Source organism: Camelus bactrianus, chromosome 4 (assembly GCF_048773025.1).
Source record: "Camelus bactrianus isolate YW-2024 breed Bactrian camel chromosome 4, ASM4877302v1, whole genome shotgun sequence".
Taxonomy (NCBI): domain Eukaryota; kingdom Metazoa; phylum Chordata; class Mammalia; order Artiodactyla; family Camelidae; genus Camelus; species Camelus bactrianus.
In genome coordinates, this window is record NC_133542.1 from 88,900,385 (window position 1) to 88,926,549 (window position 26,165).

Below are 26,165 nucleotides of genomic sequence, written 5' to 3' on the forward strand. Positions count from 1 at the left end.
AAGGAAGAAGTAAAACTGTCACTATTTGCAGATGACATGATACCATATAGAGAAAACTCTGAAGACTCCACCAAAAAACTATTAGAACTAATTAATGAATCCAGCAAAGTCACAGGATACAAAATCAATGTACAGATACCTGTGGTATTTCTATACACTAATAATGATCTGTAAGAAAGAGAAATTAAGAAAACAATCCCATGTACAATTGCATCAGAAAAATAAAATATCTAGGAATAAATTTAGCCAAAGGTGAAAGGCCTACACACTGAAAACTATAAGGCACTGATGAAAGAAATTGAAAAAGACAGAAATAGGTGGAAAGATATTCCGTATTCATTATCTAGAAGAATGAATATTGTTAAAATATCCGTAGTACCCAAAGCAATCTACAGATTCAATGTAATCGCTATCAAAACTCCAAAGGCATATTTCATAGAACTAGAACAAATAATCCTAAAATTTGTATGGAATCACAAAAGAATCTGAAAAGCGAAAACATCTTGAGAAAGAAGAACAAAGCTGGAGGTATCACACTCCCTGACTTCAAATTATACTACAAAACTATAGTAATCAAAACAGTGTGGTACTGGCACAAAAGACACACAGATGATGAGAACAGAAGTGAAAGTCCAGAAATAAACCCATAAATATATGGGCAATTAATTTACAACAAAGGAGCAAAGAACATACAATGGAAAAAGAATAATCTCTTCAATAAATGGTGCTGGGAAAACTGGATAGCCACATGGAAAAGAATGAAACTAGACCACTATTTCATGCCATACACAAAAATTAACTCAAAATGGATTAAATTCTTCAATGTGAGACCTGAAACTATAAAATTGGGCAGTAACCTCATTGACATTAGTTTAGATCTGAATCCCAAAAACAAGGGAAACAAAAGCAAAAGTAAACAAATGGGACTACATCAAAGTAAAAAGCTTCTGCACAGTGAAGGAAATTCTCACCAAAATGAAAATTCAAGCTAATGAATGGGAGAAGACATTGGCAAATCATGTATCTGATAAGGGTATATGAATATATAAAGAACTCATAACAACTCACAACATAAAAACAATTAGGTTAAAAAATGTGCAGAACACCTGAATAGGCATTTTTTCCAAAGACATACAGATAGCCAACAAGCACATGAAAAAATGTTCAACATCACTAATTATAGGGAAATGCAAATCAAAACCACAATGAGGTATCACTTCATACCTATTAGAATGCCTGTTATTGAAAAGACCAGAAATAGCAAATTTTGGCAAGGATGTGGAGAAAAGGGTGAGGCTGTAAATTGGTGCAGGCACTAAGGAAAACAGTACAGCGATTCCTCAAAAAATTAAGAACAGAACTACCATATGACCCAGCTATTCCACTTCTGGGTATTTATTCAAGAACATGAAAATACTAATTCTAAACGATACATGCACCTGTATGTTCAATGCGTTATTTACAATAACCGAGATATGAAAACAACCTGTGTCCGTCAACAGATGAATGGATAAAGATTTGGTATATATATAAATATAAACAATGGAATATTAGTCACTAAAAACAATGAAATCCTGCCAATCATGGCAACATGGATGGACCTTGAAGGTATTATGCTAAGTGAAATAATTCAGACAAAGACAAATACCATCTGTAGAAAACAAACAAAATAAAACATACACAGACTCATAGATACAGAGATCAGATTAGTGGTTACCAGAGCGGAAGGGGGTCAGTGGTGGGCAGAATGGGTAAAGGGAGTCAACTATCTGGTGATGGACGGTAACTAGACCTGTGGGGATGATCACTTTGTGGTGTAGACAGATGTTGAACTACAATGCAGTACACCTGAAACTTTTAAAATTTAAAAAAAAAAAAAAACATAAATTAAAAAAAAAAGAGTCACTCAGGCTGCTCTATGGAGAAAGGCCAGGAGATCACAAGCATGAGAGAGGACAGGGTGGGAGGCGGTGGCAGTCATCCAGGAACAAGCAGTTGTGGCAAACAGGCGCCTGGTGGTAAACGTTCCCATTGTTGCAGGCCATGCAGACTTTGCTGCAACGACTCCACAGGCCAGTGGGGCACAGCAGTAGCCACAGACAGTGTGTAAACAGGCATGAGTATGTTCCAGTAAAACTTTTCTTTATGGGCACTGACATATGAATTTCATAAAATTTCCATGTGTCAGGAAATGTCCTCCTTCTTTTGACTTTTTTCCCAAACCACTTAAAAATGTAAAAACTATTCCTAGCCAGAAGGCTTTACAAAAACAAGTAGATTTGACCCAAGGGCCATAGCTGGCTAACCTCTGGGTTAGCCTGTGGCCATGGCAGAGGAGGTGAGGAGATTCGGATGGGTTTGGAGTCTATAAGGAGGCAGAACCTGCAAGAAATTCAACTGGGTGTGCGTGAGTGAGGAAAAGAAAAGAATGAAGGAACCTTCTGGGTCTTGACGGGAGCAGATGACAGAGCAGTCCCGCCGTGGAGTCCTGGGGAGATATGATCCTGCTGCTCACACACGCCCCCTTCAAAGCTCCTCTAACCCCCTGGTACTGTGGTTCACCTGGCCTGGCACAGCCAACTTCCCCAGCCTTGCCTCCAACCGCTGCCCTTAACACAACTTTCCTTCCAATCAAGGACTGCAAGCTCTTGCTCACATACCCAAAATGCCCTTCCCTTCATTTCCTCTGTGTTCAAATCCCAGGCTTCCTGCACAGGCCGTGGAAAACGCCACCTGTCCCCCAAAGACTCCTCTGGCCCTCCCAACAGGAAGGAACAGGGCACGGGCTCCTCTGCTTCTCTCTCTCACATTGCCTTGCTCAGCCTCTGTTTAGATGTATTGTATTGTACTGTACTGTACTGTACTGTATTGTACTGTATTGTATCATATAGTATCATATCGTATTGTAAGTATAGTTGGTTTACAATGTGGTGTTAATTTCTGGTGTACATCTGTTTGTATTTTAGACGCTAGCATTCACATCTCACATCTCTGACTTAAGTCTAAGCTCCAAATGGATAGACCTGTGTTTCACTCACATTTTTATATCTTCCTATTGCCAGTCTCTTCCAGAACCTACTGGATTCCTTACATTTGGTGGGCACCGACCTTTTTATTAAAATATTTAAGGAGAGAAGTGTAAAGGTGTAGAGACAGGAATAGTTACACATGTCCCTGAATGAGAAAGCTGGTTTTCTTGCTCTTCTAGTAATAACTTTTTAAAGGACAGATATTTAAAACAGGAACCACTAGCAATAAGTCAGAGCCTGCAGGACACCTTTATCACTTCTCTTAAACCTTCCTATTAGTTCCTCCAAACTTCAACACCTTATTTACATCTGAATGATAAAAATGTCTTGTTGAAAGACTGGCATTGAAGCAGCTCCACTCTTCCCATATTCAAGCATCCAAAATCTCAGAATCAGTCTGGGAATAACTACATGTCCCACTCACCGAGAGATGTTCCCGACCAGGTTTGTCAGCGACATCTGTGGAAGGAATTTCATTACTTCTGTTCGTGGTGTCCCCGATGTCATTGGCTGCAGTCCCATAGTCTTAAATTGGAGAAAGGAGAAAGAGAAGGAAGCATGAAGTTGTCATCAGGCTGCTATACAAACGCAAGGCCACAGTACAACCCAGAACGAAACAAGACAAATCACAAGATTCCAAACCACGGACAGCGTGGCTGGGGAGAAATGTGACTTGGCGGTTGGGTTAGATCCATTATAGCAATGGGGCTGTGGGATGCCAAATCTGTATTCAGCCCAGATCTTTACATCATTGCTTTGTCAGTCAAATTCTAAACCAGGTCTACGCTTTCTCTTTGCACATAAGAACATACTCCTTTTTGGGGGATTAACAAACACATATTACTCTACATAAAATAGATAAACAACAAGGACCTACTGTATAGCACAGGGAACTATATTCAATTTCTTGTAATAACATATAATGGAAAAGAATATGAAAAGAAAATACATATGTATGTGTATATATAATTGAATCACTCTGCTGTATACCTGAAACTAACATTATAAATCAAATACACTTCAATAGAATTTTTTTAAAGAAAGAACATACTCCTTTTTTGATAAAGTACTTTGTATATAAATACAAAAGAGAATCAGCCATGTAAGAGTCATAGAGTTATAGACTTGGAAGGGTCTTTAGAAATCGAGTCTAACCACCAGGTTTACAGCTGAAGAATGAGAGCTGAGGAACGGTAAATGACTAGTCCAAGGTCAACCGGCAAGAAGGTGGCAGAGCCCGGACAAGAACCAGACTTGAAATCAGCAACACAGATTCCTGAGGCAGAAGCATCTGACTTGAGTAAGAGACAGCCACTCCAGACAGAATGTAGAATCAGCACCGAGAGGGAACTTGTGTCCACATCTGAACTTTTTTGGAGAATTCTGAATTACCAATATTTCAGTCTCAGAATAAATACATAGGGACTGCACCAGTACAACATTTAGAACCGTGAGCATATGTTCTCACAGTGCCGTATCTCAGATGTGGTTGCTCTTCCCAATCAATTTTTGTCTACATGGATCAGGATGGAAATAAGTGATTTTTTGTAAGCAGCCAAAGTTTTTATTAGTAATATTACATATGATAGTCATAAAAGGTTTTCGGTACACTTATGGAAGACAATGTTGTTTATAAATGTTCTGTATTTTTATTCTAAATGGTGCCTTCAATTCCATCCTGAACAAGCAACCTTATTAAGTCAGCCCCAGTTAATCTTCCCTTGGCAGAATTATCATGCTGGCCTCGGGGCAATCAATTTAAATTATATTTGTATTAGCAGAGTGTTCCTTTGAATGCGAAAGAAAACTAACAGAAAAAAGTATATATTTTCAATCTATTGCTGTTTTATTCTGTACTCCAAAACTATATTCTCCCCATTTTCATTTTCAATGCATTAGAACTTATTAATCTCAATCAAACACTAGGAGATATAATTTATTTGCTTATTTTCCTTCTTCATATTATATCCAGTTACAAAATTAAATCATTAAAAGTATCTATAGTTTAATATCACGACATTTTGGCCCAATGATCCAAAGAGGGATCTGAGGCCAATGGGAAGATGACATTTTTAGAGTCTTAAAGTTACTGAAAATGAGGAGTCCAAAACATAATTTTTCAATGGAAAATCACAATTCAAACTTATTTCTCTGTGATACAATTTGAGATACTCTTTTTAAACCATATCAGAACAAATCAAAACAAAAATACACAAATCACATGCACAAAATCACCCAAACCACAGCTTGGAGGAAATACAGCTTAACATGCATTAAGAAGACAAAGACAATATAATCCCCTAGTTAAACTTAGCTCAAGTTAAATACACACACACATAATAAATAGACAAACAGAATTGTTTTATATTAAAAATAAAATGTCAAGGGGTATATATATAAAAATTAAAGAAAAAAAGAGTTTATAGACCTTATATATAAATGTAACATTTTAATCAAGTTTAAATTTCAAGCCAAGTCTTGAAATTCAGCCTGCTACTTCCCCACACAGGCCTCCTGGTCATGAAGGTAGTTTGAAAACCTGTTAAAGATGGATTTTCACACTTAGTAAAACATCACTGGAATTCAATTAAAATAGCAAAGAAAGATAAGATATTTGGTAAGCTAATGTAGGGGACTTTCTCGTGTCTCCTCTTCCACATTCCCAGGAGATCCCTATTTATTCCAGGGGATCAAGCATACCCCCACCGGAAACTTATCTAAATTCCAGGGTGGGTCTAGTTAGTCAAGAGTTAATCCAGCTCTCTTATCAGTAATGTAGGCAAGAATGGACCATGACCCAACTGGATCTTGAATAAAATACAAGGAGGGCTTGGTGGTGGTCTCTGGGAAAATTCTTTTTCTTCTGGAACACTTCCAGAAGCTCTTCCCTTTCTCCTATCAGTGTGACTTATCTTAAAACTGTAAGAGAAACCAGCCATCAGTGAAGCTAGCACAATGGGCAGGGGAATGCAGAGATGAAAAAACTTGGATTCCCTGAAGACATGGTTGACTGGCTGGTTTCACCACCCTTGACACATGCCCTCCCTTTGAGGTTCCTGTTAGTGAGCCAGACTTCCTCATTATATAAGAAACATAATTTTGATTTGAGTTTACTGTCATAGCCAGAAGCTGATACACCTACCTTTTCTTGGTAGTCATGGCTTTTAAACAGGTAATTAGTTCCCAGTTATGGAAACAAAATGTCTGTTACAGCAGAATGGATTTACTACTTCCAAGAACAAGCATGAGAGAGAAAATGCTATTTACAGGCACTGTAAATATCAAGGGAAAATAGTCATCAATATTGAATGATTTTTGAAATGTTATTTTGGCCCTTGTCATGCTTGAAGTGTATTTAACTGAGCTTAAAATTCTTCTTTTAATTGATTTATTTCATTTTGTTTTATTTGTTTATTTTTTTAACATATTAATGTGAATTTATTCTTAATGGTTTCTTACAAAATTTCAAGTCCACATATGTGGTTAGGTACTCTTTCTCAGTCTCAGTTTTTTCATTTTGAACTCTATCTGTTCCCTTCATTTATATTTGCCAAGTATATCCACATAATTGTGCTTGGATTTTTTTTCCCCAATTTTTTTGCCACCCTTGCATCTAAGTTGTTATGAAGTCCTTACATAGAAGGGATGATGAGAGAGTTGTCATCATCAATCAGGAGAGAAAGAAACAATGGTATTTCATTTTAGACGAACATTTTGAAAACATACAAAATAAAGACAATATGATAGCTACCTTCATAAATGACATCAGGATAATTTGGGTTTGCACCTAAAAAACAAAACAAAACAAAGATATCTTGTTAAGTACACATTAGAAGTTTAAAAATTACTCACTTAAACCCCCTAATACATATTCAAGGTTTTATAATTGAATAGATTGTTTTATAGGACAGGTAAATAAAATCTGAAATTTTAGGTTTGCTTCATGCTAACTCTGTTGCTCTCCCCAAGCCCACAATCCCTATTCCCCTCCAAAAAAGAAAAGGATAAACAGAAATCACAAATCTCTTTAGTGCGAAAAACTTCAGCAATCAATAAATTATTGCCCACCCTTTTATTACTGTTTCTATTAAACATTTGATCGTTTTAATCACAACTTTGGTATTTTTATTCCAGGAACAGCTAATTTCTGTAGCATTTTTGTTATTCTCTGATTGTTTGGGGGTTACTTTCAAACTATGCTTTGGCAGGTCTATTTGTATTCAACTAGTTATTAACCAGCCTGAATAATAGTACCCAAAGCACAATTCTGCTCTCCACTTGGTCTTCAGGGCATTTCCAAGGCAGAATAAAACTTTTTTTTTTTTTTTTGCCCTAATACAATACAGAAAAATAAATGTACTTTCTCAGCTGAAATTATAAATAAATGTTGTATCAGAGAGAAATGCAAAAGTATATCCATTTAATTTTGGGGGTGAGTCTTTAGCCACCAAGATGATAAAATATTCTGTTTTAAAATGTTCCTAAAAGAATTTGTAAAAAAAAAAATTTTTTTTAATTTAAGCAAGAACTGGTGACAAAAACATTTGCTACTTTACTCTTCAGTCAGAACTAACTGGGTGTCTATGTGAAAGCCTGCTTGGAATTAAAATTAAATTTTGATATAATATTTAAGTAACTACAAAATGGATTTCCATAGCCAATTCTTATGCTTTTAGCCTTTACTTACCATGAGACAAAGTAAAACTTGTAAACCATCAAGTTTACTTGGTTCTCATTTCATTTCTGAACCTTCAGCAGAAAAATAGTTAAAATAAGGGAAACTTGAGCCAATTTTCTGTTCACGTATTCCCTAGTGAGTAACCGAGGTTAGTCTAAACGAAGAACCGAGTAAAAGCAGTCCTGATGTTCAAATTAGAATTTTAACACAGTTCACCTAGAAGAATAGCCATTTTAGTAGGAAAAATTAAGCAGACGGTTGTGCACTTCGACTCAGGGATGCTGCATACTGCTGTGCGGTCCATGCTCTGTACAACTCGAGGGGGCACCATTTAGACTGTAGTCATTGTTAGAGAAAGACTAATATATAGGGTGTCAATTATACACAGAACCTAAAAAATGATTCTAGTCAATTTCAATTGTATGTTGAGTTTTATCATCCCAAACACCATTTCAAAGTGACTTTGAGTTAATGTCAGTATGCCTTGTCAGAATTATTTGTAGCTGATGTGACATTCCTGAGGAGGGTCTTGAAAGTCGCCCTGCAGTTTGAGGGGTAACTCAGTGAATAAAGCAGCAGGTATTCCAGTGGCAGCCCTGGTGACGCCATTTGTAGGACACCTACACATCCCCTGAAGTCCTTTCTCTCTGCAAAGTCCCTGGACATAATCATGTCCCCACACTGTGAGGAACTTCTACCCCTGCTGAAGGAAAGTTTCTATAATCCCAAGAGAGCAAGTCATTCTTTGAACTGCTCAGTAATCCATTACTTTAGAAGATCCCACTCTAGTCCCCTTCTCACTGTGCCCTCAACGCACAGTCTGAATCTGCAGGGTCCCTGCTTGCTAGCGCTCTTCACTCATCACTTCTAGACCTCACTCCAGGCCCTTAGGACCCAGAATTCCCCCACAATAGGCTCCCAAACACATCTCCTAGGACTGGTCAGCCTCTTCCCCACATCTGTCAGCTCCACGTGGCCACACCACCAGCATGAGTGCCCTCTGACTCAAGAGGACTGACTCAAGGGTGAGGACTGAGCGAGGACAGGTGGGCTGTGTGCCCACACGCACACTCATTCCCCATCATGTGCCTCTCACTGCACAGCCGCAGACACAGGGCAGGGGCCATGGCGGCCAACCAGCTCTACCAAAACCACTATTCTGGCTTGGAAGTCCCAGAGTCTGAGAATTTGATCTTCCAAACCAGCCTTCCAGGTCATTATAAACATATATTTGCCAACGCAGGACGATAGAACCTATTTTATTTAACAATTCATTAACTTGATTTATATTTTTTAAGTATTTGGATATAAGTTGTGGATACTAACTTATACTAGGTTAACCAACCATCCAAGGTTGCCTGAGACCAAGGGAATTCCTGAGACACTGGACTTTAAGTTTTAAAATGGGATAGTTTCAAACAGATCCTTGTAGTGTGTCCAGGATGGGGACCTCTTGTGGACATAGGACTTTTAGTGCTAAAACTGGGATAAGTTTATCACCCTGACTTATTCTCATGCCCTCAGCAATCTCACATGCAGTCACCACCCAAGTCCATAAGAAAGTAAACAGACTCCGAGGACACAGAGCTAGATTTATCTAAACCCCACATGAAAGGGCTTCAGCGGATATGACTGACACACACGAGTAATCAGCCTCATCACAGAAAGGGGACACCCAAACACATTACCCACAAAAAGCCCCCATAAGATCCAAAACACTGAAATCAATTCAATATAGCAAATGTCAGGTACAGAAAAATGGGATTTGGGGTGGGATCAGAAAAAAATAGGTTAGCTCATAATCTGGAAAACAGGTCCTTTTCCAGACTTTGGATTCATATCAGTGTGTGCCTTTTCCACCGAGTTCACCATCAAAACCACTAGGTCATGCCTACACTTTCTGAAAAGCACTGTATTTTCCTAATTTCACTGTCCCAGATGTATGAGAAGTATTGTCACTTTACTTTCATTGTCAGGAATAGACAAATTTAGTGCAAGATTATGAAACTCAGAAAGACAATGTGGGAGGAACAATAATGTTTTTTTTCTCCCTACCATACTGTACTATGTCTAATGAGGACCTACTTATCAAAAGAAAGAAATATCTCTTAATGTACAAAAGCTTAGGAAGTCTGGCATGTGGAATGAGGCACAGACCTAGACTTTATGAAAAATTGGGGTCACATTACTTCTGCTGACCCTAGCCAGAGCATAGTATTTTGCATCTAGCAACTTCTCAGTCAAGCTAACCTCCAATAATGTTTATACGCCAATAATGAGGTAGTTTTAACATCACTTTACATTCAGACACAGAAAAAGAAAAACCACCACTTCCTTTTTAGATTTTTGGCAACGGTCAAATTTTGAAAATATCCTTCCATTTTAAAGTCTAATTTCTAACCGGTTCCCTTTACTTAGTTTAAATTCATTCATTATGCATCGTTATAGGCAAAAGGTAGGAACCGTTATTGGAGATACTCAGGATTAAAAGGTGAGCGAGAAAAGACAAACACTGGCCGTGAGGGGAAAAATCCAATGAAAAGAGAACGAATGAGAGACAAACAAGAAGCATCCAACTTGAGTAATGCCCCTGTCGTGGATATTTGAGCAGGGGTCTGCTTCCTTGAATACCATCCGAGTACCGCTCAAGTGAGAAATCTCAGAAGGAGGCAGCAGAGGTGGCCTTGAGCCCTAACGCTTCAAGTTGGAAATCCCCAGATTAAAATATGGACATCCTGGAACTCCTCTAACCCCAGCGGCATTCCGAACAAGCAGCAGACTGCTCTCCACCTCCACAGCTCAACTCAAGTATAGAAGCTGCAACGCCCCTCAACCGAAAGCAGATGAGTGCCAGTGTATGCTGTCTGACAGTCAAGTGTCGTCTTCTGAAGAGTCTGCTGAGCATCTGCACTCACTGGTAGTTTGTTCTTGACCTAAGCCATGTGCTCAGGAATCATGGGAAGAGGACTAAGAGCACAGATGGAAACGCCCCAAGTGAAACGAAAACCGGAGACTGCATTCCAGCCACAGACACACACACACACACACACACACACACACTCCTGAAAAAAACTCCGTATTAAACGTGCATGTCTGCACCTCCAAGAGACGCACCCTTGGGGCATCTAGGCTTCTAAACGTGGATGATAAAATCACTCTCTCCCTTCAACAATATCCAACCAAAGCACTCCACCATCCTCTTAATTCCATGCTAATGACTTAATGTGAGGACCTATTTACTTCCACCTTCTAATCTCATTTATAGCCCCTGAGTAAATCTTATGACTTTATATAAATCTTCGAGTGAGTAAATCTTTACTACTTTTTAACTATAAAACTCTACACAAAAGGAAAAACACATTTGTAGGATTGAAAAAAAAAATTTGTGGGAAGATAAGTAGCCAGACCAGAGAGTTCACTTTCCATTCTGCCGTTAAGATAAAAATAACAGTGGAGGCCAGAAAACACATCTGTTTCTTTCCTTTAAGCTTTTAGTCTCTAATACTTTAAAAAAAATTGTTTTAAAAAGGCCTTTCTTTCCCTTCGTTTTGCAGACTCTTTTTAGTGTGATCTTGAAAAAAAAAAATTTTCAAAGAATTCCGTATGATAAAGGCAAAGCAAAAGATCTGCTCTTTTCAAATAAACTGCCCTTGCTTTGTCAACAGGGTTTTCTAACTCCTGGCAGTCCACCTTTTGATTTCCAGATCCTTCTCCTCTTCCCCGTCTGAATGGCAGACTGAACTCAGGGCCCGAAAACACTGGCGGTTCAGACGTCTGGGCTTCACTTTTGGCGGGACCACTATGTGCTCTGCAGCATGGGGAGTCTCTTCCCTTTTTCTGTAACAGAGGAGCCTTCCATCCGACAGGAGAGGATAATAGCACTGGCTTGGCAACGCCTCGAGAGCTTCAGGAGGCATAGTTAATTAACATTAGTGCTTCTGAGACATAGAGAGCTATTTAAGTATAAATCTTAATTACATGATTATTATGAGTCTAGAGCTGAACCATACCCTTCTCCATTTTTAAGGCAGAAAAGCAGGTAAAACTTTGTCCTTCCACTTCTGAGACAGGACACGGGTCCTGCCAAATGGCCTTAGGAATAAGTGGTGGAGGGGCTTTATATTTTCTTAATGTGTAACACGTGGAGCAATGTCCTCCTGCTACGTTCCTTGGCCTTAGTACACCAAGTCTAAATCTGCCAGCTCGAGGGCAGTCCTAAGTGCCGCAGAGATCTCGAGTTCAGCCAGACATTGTGAATCTCTGGACGAAATGGCACAGATGAAAAGCTGTGGGGAAAACTCTTCCAATATTTACAGTTTGTTCCTGACGTGCGTTTCACATAGGAAACGACCGCTCCCGAATCAGGAAGCGCAAGTCGCTAACTCCCACTGCTTGTGTGAATGAGCATTCCTGAGCTGCGACGTTCTCCCTGAACGCGTGGGCCACAGAGGCGCCCTTTACGTGCTGCCTAGAGAGTGGGAAGCTTTAAAACCCGGGTATTTTACCGTCCGGCGCTCTGGCTAGGTTAGTTCCAAGCCTGGAGCAGTAACCACCTGGGTAATGATTTTGACCAGAGAATCTACTCTTCAGCCATCAGCGTGTTCGCATTTACAGTCATGCCTGACCTAGAGAATTCTTGGAACGTGTGCTGTCTAATCAGAAGATGCTAGCAAAGGCTCCAGGTTCCTTCCTCATGACACTCGAGCAATTTCTCTGCCATCAGTTTCTGGTTAGAATTCCACCCAGAAAGCACCCCCCTCACCTCTAGCCTCCACCCAGTCTCCACACCACGTTCATGTTCATGAAGGGACGTGGGACTGAATTCCAGTGACAGCCACATGATGGATCAATTTCATCTTAGACAGGTCTTATTTTTGACCCGTAAGCTAAGCAGGATACATACAGCAGAATTTTCAGAGAATCCTCAGATCACCCCAGACTTCCGACGTGTGTGCCTGCACTGCTGTCTCCCCTTAGTCACTCTCCCAAGCCTCCTTAAGCCACATTTTGAATTCATCCTACTTTTTGCCAAACCCAACTACAGTGCACCTCTGTACACTAACTATTCCATGTTTTTATCATTATTGCTGGTTAATACCCTTCAAGAGTCAGAGAGGTAATCTTGATGCTGCCTGACAAGTTCCTCTAGTGCCCACCCCACACCCCCAGGTCCTGCAGGTCAGAAGTGAACTATCCTCACTACTCCAACCAGCAGCTTGTTAGAAATACAGACCCTTAGACCCTTCTCCAGACTCATGGAATTAGAATCTGCATTTAGCAGGATCTCCAGGAGATCTACTTGCTCATTGAAGTTTGAGAAACCCTGGTTTACAACTGCATGGGAAGTCTGACCAAAGTCAAAAGGCCCCATTGGTCATAAAGGATATTATTCTCAGTGAAACATAAAGTAAACCTGAAAATAGCATGCCCCAGCACTGAGAGAGGTGGACAGCAGCTGCAAAATGTTAGCGGTAAGGGCAAGAGATGTGTTTTGTCCCCCTTGGCACACCTCCGGGCCCCACTCCGAATGGGGATGGGGAGGGAAAGAGCTCGGACATCTGAGAGAGCTTACAGTTCCCACCCTCCGCAGAATCCAACTCTGACTTAGTCTTCTCCTGAAAGAGCCGAGTCTAGAAAGTGCACCGAGTCAGATGGCAAAGCCCAGCGGTTCTCCAGATAAGGGAGGACAAAGCTAGAGCTGAGAGAAAAGCAGTTCTGGATAGAAGTTGGCTACAGAGCATAAGCACAAAGGGAAATGAGGAATGGGTACCTTCGGATTATGCTCTCATGTGTCCCTCAGGAGAGCTCGGCACTCGGCTCCTCCCTTCCCCGGGGACCGGGAGGGCACTCCCAGACGTGCTCACCTTCACAACCACCTTCTGGTTAGGTACTAGAACCCCACACTTTATAGAGAAGGAAAGCTAGGTTCAGAGGTGGTAAGAAAATTGCTCAAAGCCACACAGGTCATGAAAGATGGAACTGAGACTTGAATCAGATTCCAGTTCCAAATCCAAACCCTTCTCACTGGGCCAAAGCTTCCCTTTGAATAATGGAGAGAGTGGGGGACAACTCTGCTTAGAATTCCAAGTTCAAACACCAGCTCTGAATGAGTCATTTGGATCAACAGCAAGACAGGAGTTTATCTTATTAAAAGTAAAATTTCTGAGGTTCTGCCTATTCTACTTAATTTTTCTGTTCAGTGGCTTCCACAAAAAAATAACATTCAAAGGGGCGTTTAATTCTTTATTGCCTACAATTTCCACATATCTTCAGGTGAACTGTGTTCTTCCTTCCTTGAGTAGGTCCTGCCTAACACCAGGACAGGGACATCCCTGAGAATTAGAAGCAAGCATGAAGGCAATCACAAAGAGAAGCAGGGGACAGAATCAAAAGCCCTAGTGCTTCTCTATCTTTTATCATTTTGTAGGTAGTTGAAGTGTCTTCTATTTTGGGGAGAAAAGCTTGTGTTTTATTGCTTGTTAGTGGGGAGCCCAGCGCCCTCTGTTCGTCAGACCTCAGGGAGATCTGACAGCTTGTTCAAAATCCTAGGATTCTAGTAGAAGAGGGTGTTAAGCAAGACTCTCCCTGCCTTAGTAACTGACACCACAGTGAACGTGAGATACTCAGGTGGGATTCACAGAGGAAATGGCTGAGAACTGAATCCCTGTCCTTTGAAACATCTGGTTCACACTGAGACTTTAAGAGGTCCCAGAGAGGAGACAGAAAGGAAGGGCTTACAAAGAAGTGCTGCGTTGCCGCCACCCGACCAAAGGGCCTCCACGGCCGCACTGGAGAACGTGAACCATGTGCTCTGCAGGCGAAAGGCTCGGGGGACAAGTGGCCTGGCTCCACCAGAGAAGGCAAAAGCCACCTGCGGTGGCAGGATGCAGATAACATCTGGGTTCGACCTGTACACCTAGAATGTCAGGACAAGGGGTCCCCGAGGACCAGATGGAGGCAGCACAAGAGAGTCTGTGTAGGGAGTCTTAGGTTTTGACAACAAGGCCCCCAAAAGGGCCAGAGGGACACCAAAGGCACAAAGCTGCTTTCCTGGATGCTGAGGAAGGAGCTGTTTCCACCAGCCAGAACAGAGATACATTTCTGTCCTAGGAACTGCAGGAGAGGGAACTGCAGAGAGAGGAACCTCCAAAGATCTCATAACGGTAACTAGGAAAGAAGATCTGTGAACCAGCATTGAACATGCCCAGGTCCCAAGAGTACAGAGCCACCAGCCAGCACATTTCCCTGCACTCCATCCCCCATACCCACACCCTTCTACATGGGCAAGGCAGCATCGGGGCTGAAAGCTCATTAGCGAGGTCCAGGCTCCACCCCCCAGGCTGCCAGCCCAAACTGGGAGGGGAGAGGAGACAGGCCCTTAAGTCAAGTCCAGAGTCGATGTCTAACTCAGAAGGTCCATCCTGTTTTTCAGTTGATTCTGTCTGTGACCTCAAGGGACCCAAGGACTGTCTGTTACTCAACAATGGGCAGAATAATCCTCCTCGGGTAAGAGCTCCCATCCAGACCAGGGGCTCTCACCCTTGGTTGCATACTGGGGTCACCGGGGATCTCAAAAATGAAAAATGCCAAAGCCCAAGCCTCATCCTGGAGCCACTGAGTCAGAATTGCTAGAGATGGACTCCAGGAATGAATCTTAACAAATGAAATAAAATAAGATAAAATAATTAATTAAAACTCACCAGTTGATTCTAATGTGGAATAAAGAGTGAGATGCTACTGCTCTAGGAACTAGAGAAGATTACTCCTAGTGAATAAATTGTAAAGGGACAATGGAAAACCAAAATGAAATCAAATTAATTTGATCATCACAAGTTGTGCTCTTCGGTGTGCTAGAATGATAATCACTACTGTTCTCTAGAGTGCATTTTGAAGCTGGAAGTTGCATGCTGTGCTTTAAACAGAACTCAAAACTGACCAGAGCTGAGTTTGGTTCTAAGCATTGGCAGCAAAATGATCCATATAGTGCCTGAAGCTTGAGAAAGTCTTTCCTCCCTTTGTCAGTTACTAGCCAGACTGCCAGTATGATCAGATGGGGAAGGCACTGGCCTGGTACCCGGGGTCCTGCTGGCATCTAAAGACCTGGTAACACCTGTCCCTGTACACGAGCACCCTAGCTGGGGCCAGTGTCTGGTGTCAGAGTCCGCAATGTCCCAGCACTCTGGAGAGACATTACATGGGGACCTTTACCACCCACCTCACACCTTCAGACCCCAACCATGGTACCCTCTTGGCCTGGCTGATGCTGACTCAGGGTCCCTCTGCCTCATCCTTCCTCCAACCAGAAGGCAGAGTGTTGGCCACCACACCCACTGTCACCACACCATGCAGTGTGAAAGGCAGTTGGGACTGTCGTGACATTTAATTAGCCATCCTCTTCCATGCTCACTCATTTTTGTTTTAGGGACTTTTCATTTATTTGTTTTTATTTCTATTTTAATTTCTTTCAACATGCTTCCTTCTCTATCTCCAAATAAAGAGTGAGTTCCTAAGCAAGGTGACCACTTCATGGAGATCTCAGTTGGGAGCTGAATGAAGAACACACATTCTCAAGGACGCCAGAGCTGCCATTTTAATTCTTCTGGCTTCATATGGTAACTTGACCGGCTTCAGTGACCCCAGGCTGCCTGCTTCCTGGGAAGTCCAGAAACTCGCAGTGGGAAAAAAAATGGATCTCATCAAAACAACTAGGAAAAAAAGTGGCTGAAGCTTCTTATCAAAAAGATTTGTGAGAGCTGAACTTCTTCATCAGTTAACTATATGATGACAGAAGAAATACTGAGGAAATATAAACCTAAACGTGACCTGTTGTCCTTAACTCAGCATATTTAGACCACCCGGGAAATTATATCTATATATGCTATTTGTTTATTTTTCTTTCATTTTAAGGAGAGTTAAGAGGGAGAGGAAGCAATTCTAAGAAAAGCCATTATCTGTAGGCTACGGCTACAAATCTCATAAATACCCACAAAGATTCTATCACATAAGCCAAGTGAGGTCAATCTCTAATTGGTCACACTGGTTTATGGTCCACAAGGACCATTTATATCCACTGTCACCCTGGGCTAAGTCTGTTTCATTTATTACCCCTTGATAGCTGGTCCTTGAGTAAATACTTAAAAGTGAAAAAAAGATCAGCCTTTTATAAAAGCTGTGTTTAGATTAAAGAGCTGACAAAAAGGAATAAATGAACAAGAAAATGGAAAGAAAGAAGGAGAGAGACCATCTTTATAAATTTGGCTTAGTTTTTTATTTTAGATAAATAAATGATTATTTCCTTTTAAGGGAATACTTGAGAGACTCCAAGTTATTCCTACGCCGGAAAACCATTCCTTCCTATCACTAGCTCAGTGAAAACTAACCAAAGTGATCGATAAAAATGAGGCCACGCAGATAAGAGGGGTTAAGTTCTACAAAATATTGGTAACACACAGAAACGTTCAAAAGAAATACATCAAAAACCTATCTAAAATAGAAGCGACTTGCTTTACACTGACAGAACAGTGCACGTATCAAAGCACAGGGACCACTTCTAAGACTTTTAAACGCCAGAACTTCACCCTGGAATCAAGTTCCAACGGTTTCAAAAGTCAGCTGTTGGTGAAATTCAAGCAGTCTGAAGTTTAGTTAAGAATAATGTACCAATGTCAGTTTCTTCTTTTTGACAAATGTAAGTAATGCAAGATGCTATCGAAGAAGAGACTAGGTGAGGGGAATCTGGGAATGGTAGGTACCATCTTGGCAACTTTTCAGTCAACTTAAAATTATTCACAAATAAAAAATTTATTTAAAAGCAAACAAAAAAGCAGTTGTCCCAAACTATAAAGCTGTTATTCCTCCAAATATGCAGGAAGAAAAGAAACACAGTCATATAGAGATTTACTACAGCAAATGTAGCCAAGCAGCTAAATTCTCAATTAAGAAGAAGATTTAATGAAACAGACAACAACTGCCAGGGTGTCTGGGTAAGGCATCCAAACATAGCTGGTTTTATGTGCTCCTGAAAGGCTGTTTGTAAATCAAACTTATATAATTCAAATCACATTTTAAGCACGCTAAGGAAGCTTGCGTGTTTAATGTTGAATAAATATCAGGATAATGGGAAGACGTACTGTGTAGGGAGAATTACTGCATTCTCATTTACTGTTTGCTGAAGGGGGCTCTCCAGCCACCACCTTTGTCGATGGAGCCGTCCTGAGAGTCACACTACTAATACACGCTGTCCAAGCAGTCTCTGCCTCGCAGCCTCCAAATTTCTCTTTTTTCACCTCCCCTCTGCCAAGCCAGCTTTATATGTCTTTGATTAACTCGGAGCTAATTGGGTAAGGAATTCTATTCATGTATAGGTCCCAATATCCAAACACAGGCTTCAGCCTCCACAGTGGTATCAGGTATTTGGGTAACACAATTAAGCAGGTAAGAACACTGCACTGAACACGAGTATCTGAGGCAGGTAAGAGCATGAATATTGTCCCTGCTGTCACTGGAACTCTCCTGCTGGCCATGGAAGGGACTCCTGATGCCAGCCATCCTTTTCCCAACCCAAACCATTGGTCAGATGGGAATGATCACCACTCCTAAGAAAGCAATTCAGGATCCAGTCAGAGGATGCCTCAACTCAGACAGCCCAGGGAAGCAAAACATCCCATGGTCTCTCAGCCATGGAAGGGGGAGCAGGATTCTGCATTCCAAATGGATAAGGGGCTAGAAATACATCTTATATAGTTCATGAGCCAACCAAACACAGTCCATGTGCTCGCAGATTTGCATGGGTTTTGCCATTATGGGGACAAAATCTCATCTAACACTTGAGATCAAAATAATGTGTGCTACAGGGAACTATATTCAATATCTTGGAGTAACCTATAATGAAAAAGAATAGGAAAAGGAATATGTGTACATGGATGACTGAAACATTATGCTGTGCACCAGAAATGGACCCAACACTGTAAACTGACTATACTTTAATTAAAAAATAATAAAATAAAAATTTAAAAAATCATGCATGTTCTCAGAATATCGTTCAAAATTATTCATCCCCATCACCTCAGTGGGAGGAGCGTGGGTCCCTGCTCCTCGATTTGGCTTTGGCCCCATGACTTGCTTTGGCCAATGGCATATTTAACCATGAGCCAATCATGAACCTAGGACTTAAGAAGCCTTGCACATTTTGTGTTGTCCTCTCACATCCTGCACTCATCGTCAGAAGCAGATCTCCTGTGTAGCCACTGCTGCCTCACCTGCGCCCCAGAACAAAAGCGCACGCAACACAATTTCCTCAGCTGATCTACAGGTCCACGAGCAAGACTACGTAATTGTATTTTAAGCCCCTGGGTTTGAGTGTGGTTTACGGCATGCATGATTTTATCAAGAGTTAAGTGATGTAGCCTATCCTCTACCCAGATGCAAAAACATGAGCTACTCACCATCATCGATTCCAGGCCAGCCCATGAAGTGAGCAGAAATCTGTTTCTCATCCTTCCCATACTCATTCTTGGCTACTAACTTGTAGTCCCCATTGTTCATGTGGGTGGGGTTATCCAGCTGGAGGCAGCCGTGGTACTCCGTGTGATTGGTGACATGGATTTTAGTACAGATGTATTTGGACTCATTCAAAATTGCCCCGTTATAGAACCACTGAAGCGCTGGTTTGGGGTTGCCTTTCACAGTGAATGGAATGCACCAGTGGTGGTCTGAGGTTGGAGATTCGAGAAATGTGATAGTTGGAGCAACTAAATTGAAAAAGAGAGAGTTAATAGCATCAGAAAGCTCAGAATTCTCCCCATCTCCAGATTTCTGTGTCATCGATAGGGGGTTTTATTCCACCATTGTTTGGTTTAAGAAAACACATGACGAGAGACTCTGGAAGCCATCAATATTTTGTATCAGCATCTAGGTTGATTTAACTCCCTACAGAGAGCTTCAGAGAGATTCCTTTCCCTGCCTCACTTAAGACCCAGTATCACAGTCATTCTCACATCTAGTCATTGTGAGAATCAGCTCCAAACAGATCCCAGAGACTTCTGTCAGTGGAAAAGGTTCATTTGAAGTTGACTTTGGTTTCTAATATATATGCCTTGATACTAGGGAGATTCATCACCAAAACACTGAGGGGCACTATTTCTACAGCACTTGACTAAATGATACAAATTAATGACAAAAATGACTTTGGAGATCTTGTCTGAAGCCCTGATCTCACATAGCTTATCTAAAACAAGCAAACTGGTCAATGTAATGAATGTTGCTACCCATGTTGACTGATTATATTATAAAGTCTGATAAACTGATACATTTTTCACTGATTGTCAACAGTAAATGCTCTTTAAAAGCATCACTTTCCACTACTGTACAGTCCGTTTTTGCTAGAATTTCAGATGTCAATATTTTGATCCTTTAAATGTCTGAGGTCCTGTCTAAACCTGAACAAGCTAGAGATTATTTTAACATTAAATATAAAGCACTATATGCTTAAGGGAAGCAAACACTATCAAGTGACATCTTTAAACAGAGTACTCATCCTGAGCGAAGATTCTTCAGATTCCTCATAATCGCTTGTTTTAATGTGATCTGACTTTGATAATTACAAAATCAAGGCCTAGAAAAGACTTTTGAGACCTAATAGCATCATTTACCGGATGAAGAAATCCAAGTGCCATGAGGTTAAGTGACTTGGTCAAGGTTACCAAGTGAGGAAAATCTGGACCAGGAATCCAGATCTCTCAGTGCCTGATCCATGCACTGTGTCTTGACTGCATATGTTCATCACACAAAGAGGGGAAAACCATAGCCTGCTAACGAGCACACTCCAAGTAGGGTCACTGAAAAGGTTCTCTCCGTCATTAATATTCTTTATCACTTATTCCTTCTACTTGTTATCTAAACCTTGGTAGGCAAGGCCAACTCTCCAGACCATAGGGACTACATAGAAATTAACCTAAACTGAGAAAAAGTCGAATTTGAGTGCCCTCATTTGTAGGTCTTGTTACAAACACAAGGACCACAGTGGGGCAGGGACAACACTCATCTTCACCCCACCAGCCCAGGTCCCCACGCCCAGGCCCCACTTTTTCCGGCTACCATGCTCAAATGAGCTTTTTTGTGAGGTGTTGATTTAAGGACATAAAGTCGAAGCTGGTTGCATGTGTTTGGGGATAACATTGATTTCAAGCTTCCAAATGGGTCAAAATGATGAAAAATTATGAGTCCAGGACCTACTGGGCATTGGGGTAGTACTGACAGTGACAAAAGGTTGGTGATTTCAGTCATTCACTCCAACGATCACATACCGAACGTGTGCTCTGAGTGAATGTTAACCAGTGTATGGACACCTTGTGCTACATGTGTGTAATGTGTATTCATACTTACACACATGCACACTCATGGTTTTCTCATCCAAATCCTAATCCAAACAGAGTAAAACCTCATTAATTTATACCATGACAGCTCGAATTTGCAACGATGTGAAGATTATGTATTTTTTTTACTGAATACAAATGCCGCAATCTGGAATGTTAAGATATATGTTGTGTGGTTTATAATACTAGAAAATACACAAAAGTTTAAGAAGCATTAATAGCCCATATCTTAGTTCCAATGTAGATATAAACTTAAAACAATTATAATAATAAACATCTTTTGCAGGTGATAATTTTCCATAATTTAAATAGAACTCCAACTCCCCACAGAAGCTTGATGTCAAACTAATGAGGTTTTTTTTGTTTTCTGTTTTTTGTATCAACAGTACAATTAGGTCTTTGTGAAGAGCCAGCCCAGTACTTTAAGTATCACAACTTTAAAGCTTCATATTGCTTTTGTAGAGAAAAAAAAAATTTAGAAACTGGTTTATCAGAAGTTAAACTACAACTCATTAACAAGAGGAGGATAACCAGCTCAAAATATGTTCTATCAAAGAGATAGGAGAAGGCACAAGAGGACAAGCTTAAGATCGAAAAGAAGCTTAAAGACAACACATGAACAAGGGAGATTAGCAGAAACAGAACAAGTGAAAAGGGCTGGTAACATTTCTTAATCATGTATGCACGAAAAACTGCATATACTTTTTTTTTCCTAACACATCAGAACAGCACCCAGAGGACCCCAACAACCAATGTAGGTGTGTCCACGATCATTTGCTATTAAAAACACATGCCGGTCTGATTACGTACAATGTACAGTGAGGTTGACCGAATCTTGATCTTCTCCTACAAGATTTTCTGCCACACAAGAGATTTGCTTTCCACTGTCATCAGATGAAATGTTAGTTATCCTTAAGGAGCCCTGTGTGTAGCTTGTTTCATTCTACAAATGAATTAACAGACAAAAATAATCTCGATTAGGACTGAACCCAAAGTGACAAGATTTGGAGTTTCTTCCCCTAACTAGAGAAAAATACCTATAACATCAGAAAAGGTTTCCAGCCTAATCAGGCTCAGGCAAAGGAATAAAACAGAAGTTATTCTATTTCTCTAGATTTCAATTCTTTAATGTGTGAGGTTGATTTAATCCTTGAATTCCTACCTACCTTCCTCCAAGGGAAAAGTCCACAAGGAGAGTCACTCCCCTTGCTCACAGTGATACAAAAAGCTCACTAGAGACCTACAGACTTTGCCATCTATTGGGTATACATAACTCAAATGCAACCTGCACCAGTCTTTGCTAAGGAAGAATAGATAGAAAGTAAATGTATAGCAAAAAAAAAAAATCATCGTGTGGCCCTATAAAATATTAAATGATCATCACTAGGTCAATACAATCTCAAGTTCTGAGACACTTTCATTTCTAGGAATGCTCAGCCAAACACAAGCCTTACCATATGCTTGGAAACCAGATTACCGACATCCCAGTACAAATTCGGAACTGGATCGCCTGCAACACTACAAGACAATGTGATAGACTTTCCCTCCTCCACAGTGAGGTTAGGCGCGGCCAAATTTGCTGACGGCAAACCTGTGCAACAAGAAAAGAAAAGGGAGACATATACAAAGAGTTAAACGCATTATCAAAATAACAGCAGCAAACTGAAAACTCTTTTCTGCTTTAAGGTCAATAATTACTTAATTTCTGAGACTGCTTTATGTTGCTCTGAAAAAGTGTCAGGTTGATAAGCTTTACAGATTTGATGTGAACCAAAAAATGTGCTGTAATGAGATCTGAAAACAAATTTTGCATATTTCTTAAAAATGATGTTGCAGAATAACTTTAATTTAAAAAAAAACCCACTAGTTTATAGAACTATGTCTTCTAACTCCTTTTCCATTTTACAGTTATTAATCTAGTATTTGGCACATAAATAGTCACTGTATTTGTAGACCATCTTATTTCCCCCACCTCCAGTTTTCTCTCCTCCATTTTTTAATAATCAAGGATAAATGGGTGGGAGGCATCTACAATTTTTGCATAAATCCATTTTTGCATTAAATAGCTAATAAATCTAACCCACTACCAGAACTAGATTTTGAGAGAGACAGACTATGATTTTTGAAATACATATTTAAAAATCAGACCTAGATTTTGAAAGAGTCCAACTATGGAAGAAAATTTGGTTACAAAGCATTTTTCAAAGACACGAAGCTTGAACCATAACAGTTATATAAATCATAGTTAAATATTTTAGGTAAATTTGGTCATCCTATTTACGATAAGATGAAAAAATTTATATGGATCCTTATTCCAACGAAAAGTTCTTTTCTGGAAAACTCCTGAGAAAGTACTTGCTATCAAACGAAAATTTGAAGCTTATAAATACTTTTTAACATTTCAGGAGAGTATCATTTTTATACTTTTGTATTTCAAAAGCCGGCTTTTCTTTATTAATGCTATCACTTCATTAAACTATTACACCATTTGGATGTTTATACTGCTTTTTTCTTAACATTTTTTATTGAGTTACAGTCATTTTTACAGTGTTGTGCCAATATACTGCTTTTAATCATAGTATTTTTAACGTGAAGGTGGGTCTCAAAGTATGTCAGGTCCTGCCAATCAAGCAAGTCCCTCAGCTGGTATCAGAAACTCTGCTTAGGACTGCATTCACCCCAACAGCTGTACCCCACAGAACTATGACACATCATTAACTCAGGAGTAACCCAGGGGTCAGGAAAGGCAATTCATCTTCAGCAGCTGTTAAACTGCAATTAACCCGCCCACCTAGTGGTATCTGACCCACCATCCTCACAATACTATGCACAAATCCTTCTCTTATGACACAGTCCTTACCGACAAAGCCATACTATTTATTACTGAAACCATACTACAACAAGATTTATACCGTATATGTATAATGGTATTCCCACCTTTGGTAGAGGACTTCCCAACAAGGTCCAGCTTTCAGTGGCTGGTGCAACCTCTTCAGAACCCTTCCTTCCTGTCAGCATCCAACAGAGAGCAGTGCTGTATCTTTCACAGGGCTTCAAACCACCCCCTAATACTCTGAGTTATAAGGGGTGATGAAGCACGTACGAGTGGTCAAGAGGCTGTGTAGTTAACTGAAATGAACACTGGGTCAGGACTCAGGAGCCCTAGACCCTAAACCTGCCTTATACTATGTGACCTTGGGTGAGTTATTTTTCCTCTCTCAATGCATTTTCTTCTCTATAAAATTACATTGTTCAATTAGAAGATCCAGTTCTATTTTTTCTAGCTCTAATAGTTGGTGACAACTTCCAAGACAATTAAGCTTCCTGATATATTAAGAAGTGCATCATGGCAAGATGTAAGAAATGTTGTTTGTTTTTTTTTTCATCTTCTTGAAGCCAATGATTTACGTGACTTCTTAAAAATATGTATTTTTTAATCAAAATATATACTCACATAGTTTGAAGAGTCTATTATTCTACATAAACTTGTCATTAAAAAAAAACACTCAAACTACCTCTAAGACCAGGAACAAGACAAGGATGCCCATTCTTGCCACTTTTATTCAACACAGTATTGGAAGTCCTAGCCACAGCAATCAGACAAGGAAAATAAATAAAAGGAATCCAAATTGGAAAGGAAGAAGTAAAACAGTCACTGTTTGAAAATGACCTGATGCAGTACATAGAAAATCCTAAAGATGCCACCAAATAACTGCTAGAGCTCACCAATGAATTCGATAAAGCTGCAGGGTACAAAATTAATATACAGAGATCTGTTGCATTTCTATACACTAACAACAAACTACCAGAAAAAGAAATTAAGAAAAAAAAATCACATGTACAATTTCATCAAAAATAATAAAATACCTAAGAATAAATCTAACTAAAGAGTTGTAAAAGAACTGTACTCAGAAAACTATAAGACACTGATGAAAGAAATTGAAGACAACACAAACAGATGGAAAGATACACTGTGCTCATGAATTTGAAGAATTTATATTATTAAAATGACCATACTAATCTACAGATTCAATGCAATCTCTATCAAACTACCAATGGCACTTTTCACAGAACTAGAACAAATAATTCTAAAATTTGTATGGAAACACAAAGGACAGCCTTAATTATAGGAAACAACACTGTGATATGCACCACTAAGAAAGGGAAAAAATGATGCCAGTTCAACTATGACATAATGCTTTCTCACCATTTAGCTCTCCTATTATTTGGAGATTGGACCTTCTGGATACCTCACCTGATTATAAACCCTTCTCTCTTATTTACTATCTTTTTGTCTATTTGCTCTATTTATGGGGAGATTGCCTCAGATTTACCTTCCAAATCTTTTGAGGTTTTCATTTTGGTGCTTGTTCTTAAGGTATGACCTCCTCCACCAGCTGGACTCCACCAATGGAGCTTGAAGACACCCTTCTTGGCACCTCAAATATTAACCTAGGGTGTACATTTCCTATCTTTTGTAAATATATCTAACAGCTTAGAAATTTGGAGCACAATAGAGGCTAAAATAAAGAGATTCTCAGTAGAGAATGCTATGCCATAATCTTAATTTCCCCTATGAAATCTACTGTCTTTTTTTTTTCCCTTCAAGCCTAAGTTTACATGACTAACAATTCTAAAAATGTTTGCTTAATTACAGTACTAGTAATAGCATTTATTGGGCATTCACTGAACCAGAAACTCCTGTCTAGTACTTTAAAATTTTGTTTCATTTAATTTAATCCTTACATCCAAGCCTGAAGTTAAGTATTCTTCCTCATTTAATTAATGAAGAATATGAGTTTTGGAAAACTCAAATACATCTTCCAAAGTTGCCCCAGTACCTGGGATGTCAAGTCAAAAATCAAGGTGTTCACCACTGCAATATACTACCTTCCCAGACTGCACACATCCATTTCAGCACAGACTATAAATACCAATAAATATCCACAATCGAGGAATTTGGTTCATTTAAAAAATAATTACATGTCTATTTGCGAGGGAAGAGTGAGTCTCCTTTATTTATAGAGAAACTGTATCACCCTGTCATAGCAGTTTCCAAAGGAGTCTGTGCAAAATTGGCCAAGT

The 26,165-nt window shown here is 39.9% G+C and overlaps 1 protein-coding gene across 5 annotated transcripts in view; it reads right to left on the reverse strand.

Annotated features, from left to right (window-relative positions):
* Positions 1-26,165, reverse strand: part of NTRK2 (neurotrophic receptor tyrosine kinase 2) — a 327,597-nt gene that overhangs the window by 253,844 nt on the left and 47,588 nt on the right. For all 5 annotated transcript variants that reach the window (XM_074363095.1, XM_074363094.1, XM_074363096.1 and 2 more), the window contains exons 9-13: positions 22,535-22,671; positions 21,891-22,023; positions 19,152-19,457; positions 6,781-6,816; positions 3,454-3,554 (exon numbers count right to left, since the gene is read on the reverse strand). In XM_074363095.1, the coding sequence (XP_074219196.1) occupies positions 3,454-3,554; positions 6,781-6,816; positions 19,152-19,457; positions 21,891-22,023; positions 22,535-22,671 (713 nt within the window). The remainder of the gene's footprint in view (positions 1-3,453; positions 3,555-6,780; positions 6,817-19,151; positions 19,458-21,890; positions 22,024-22,534; positions 22,672-26,165) is intronic.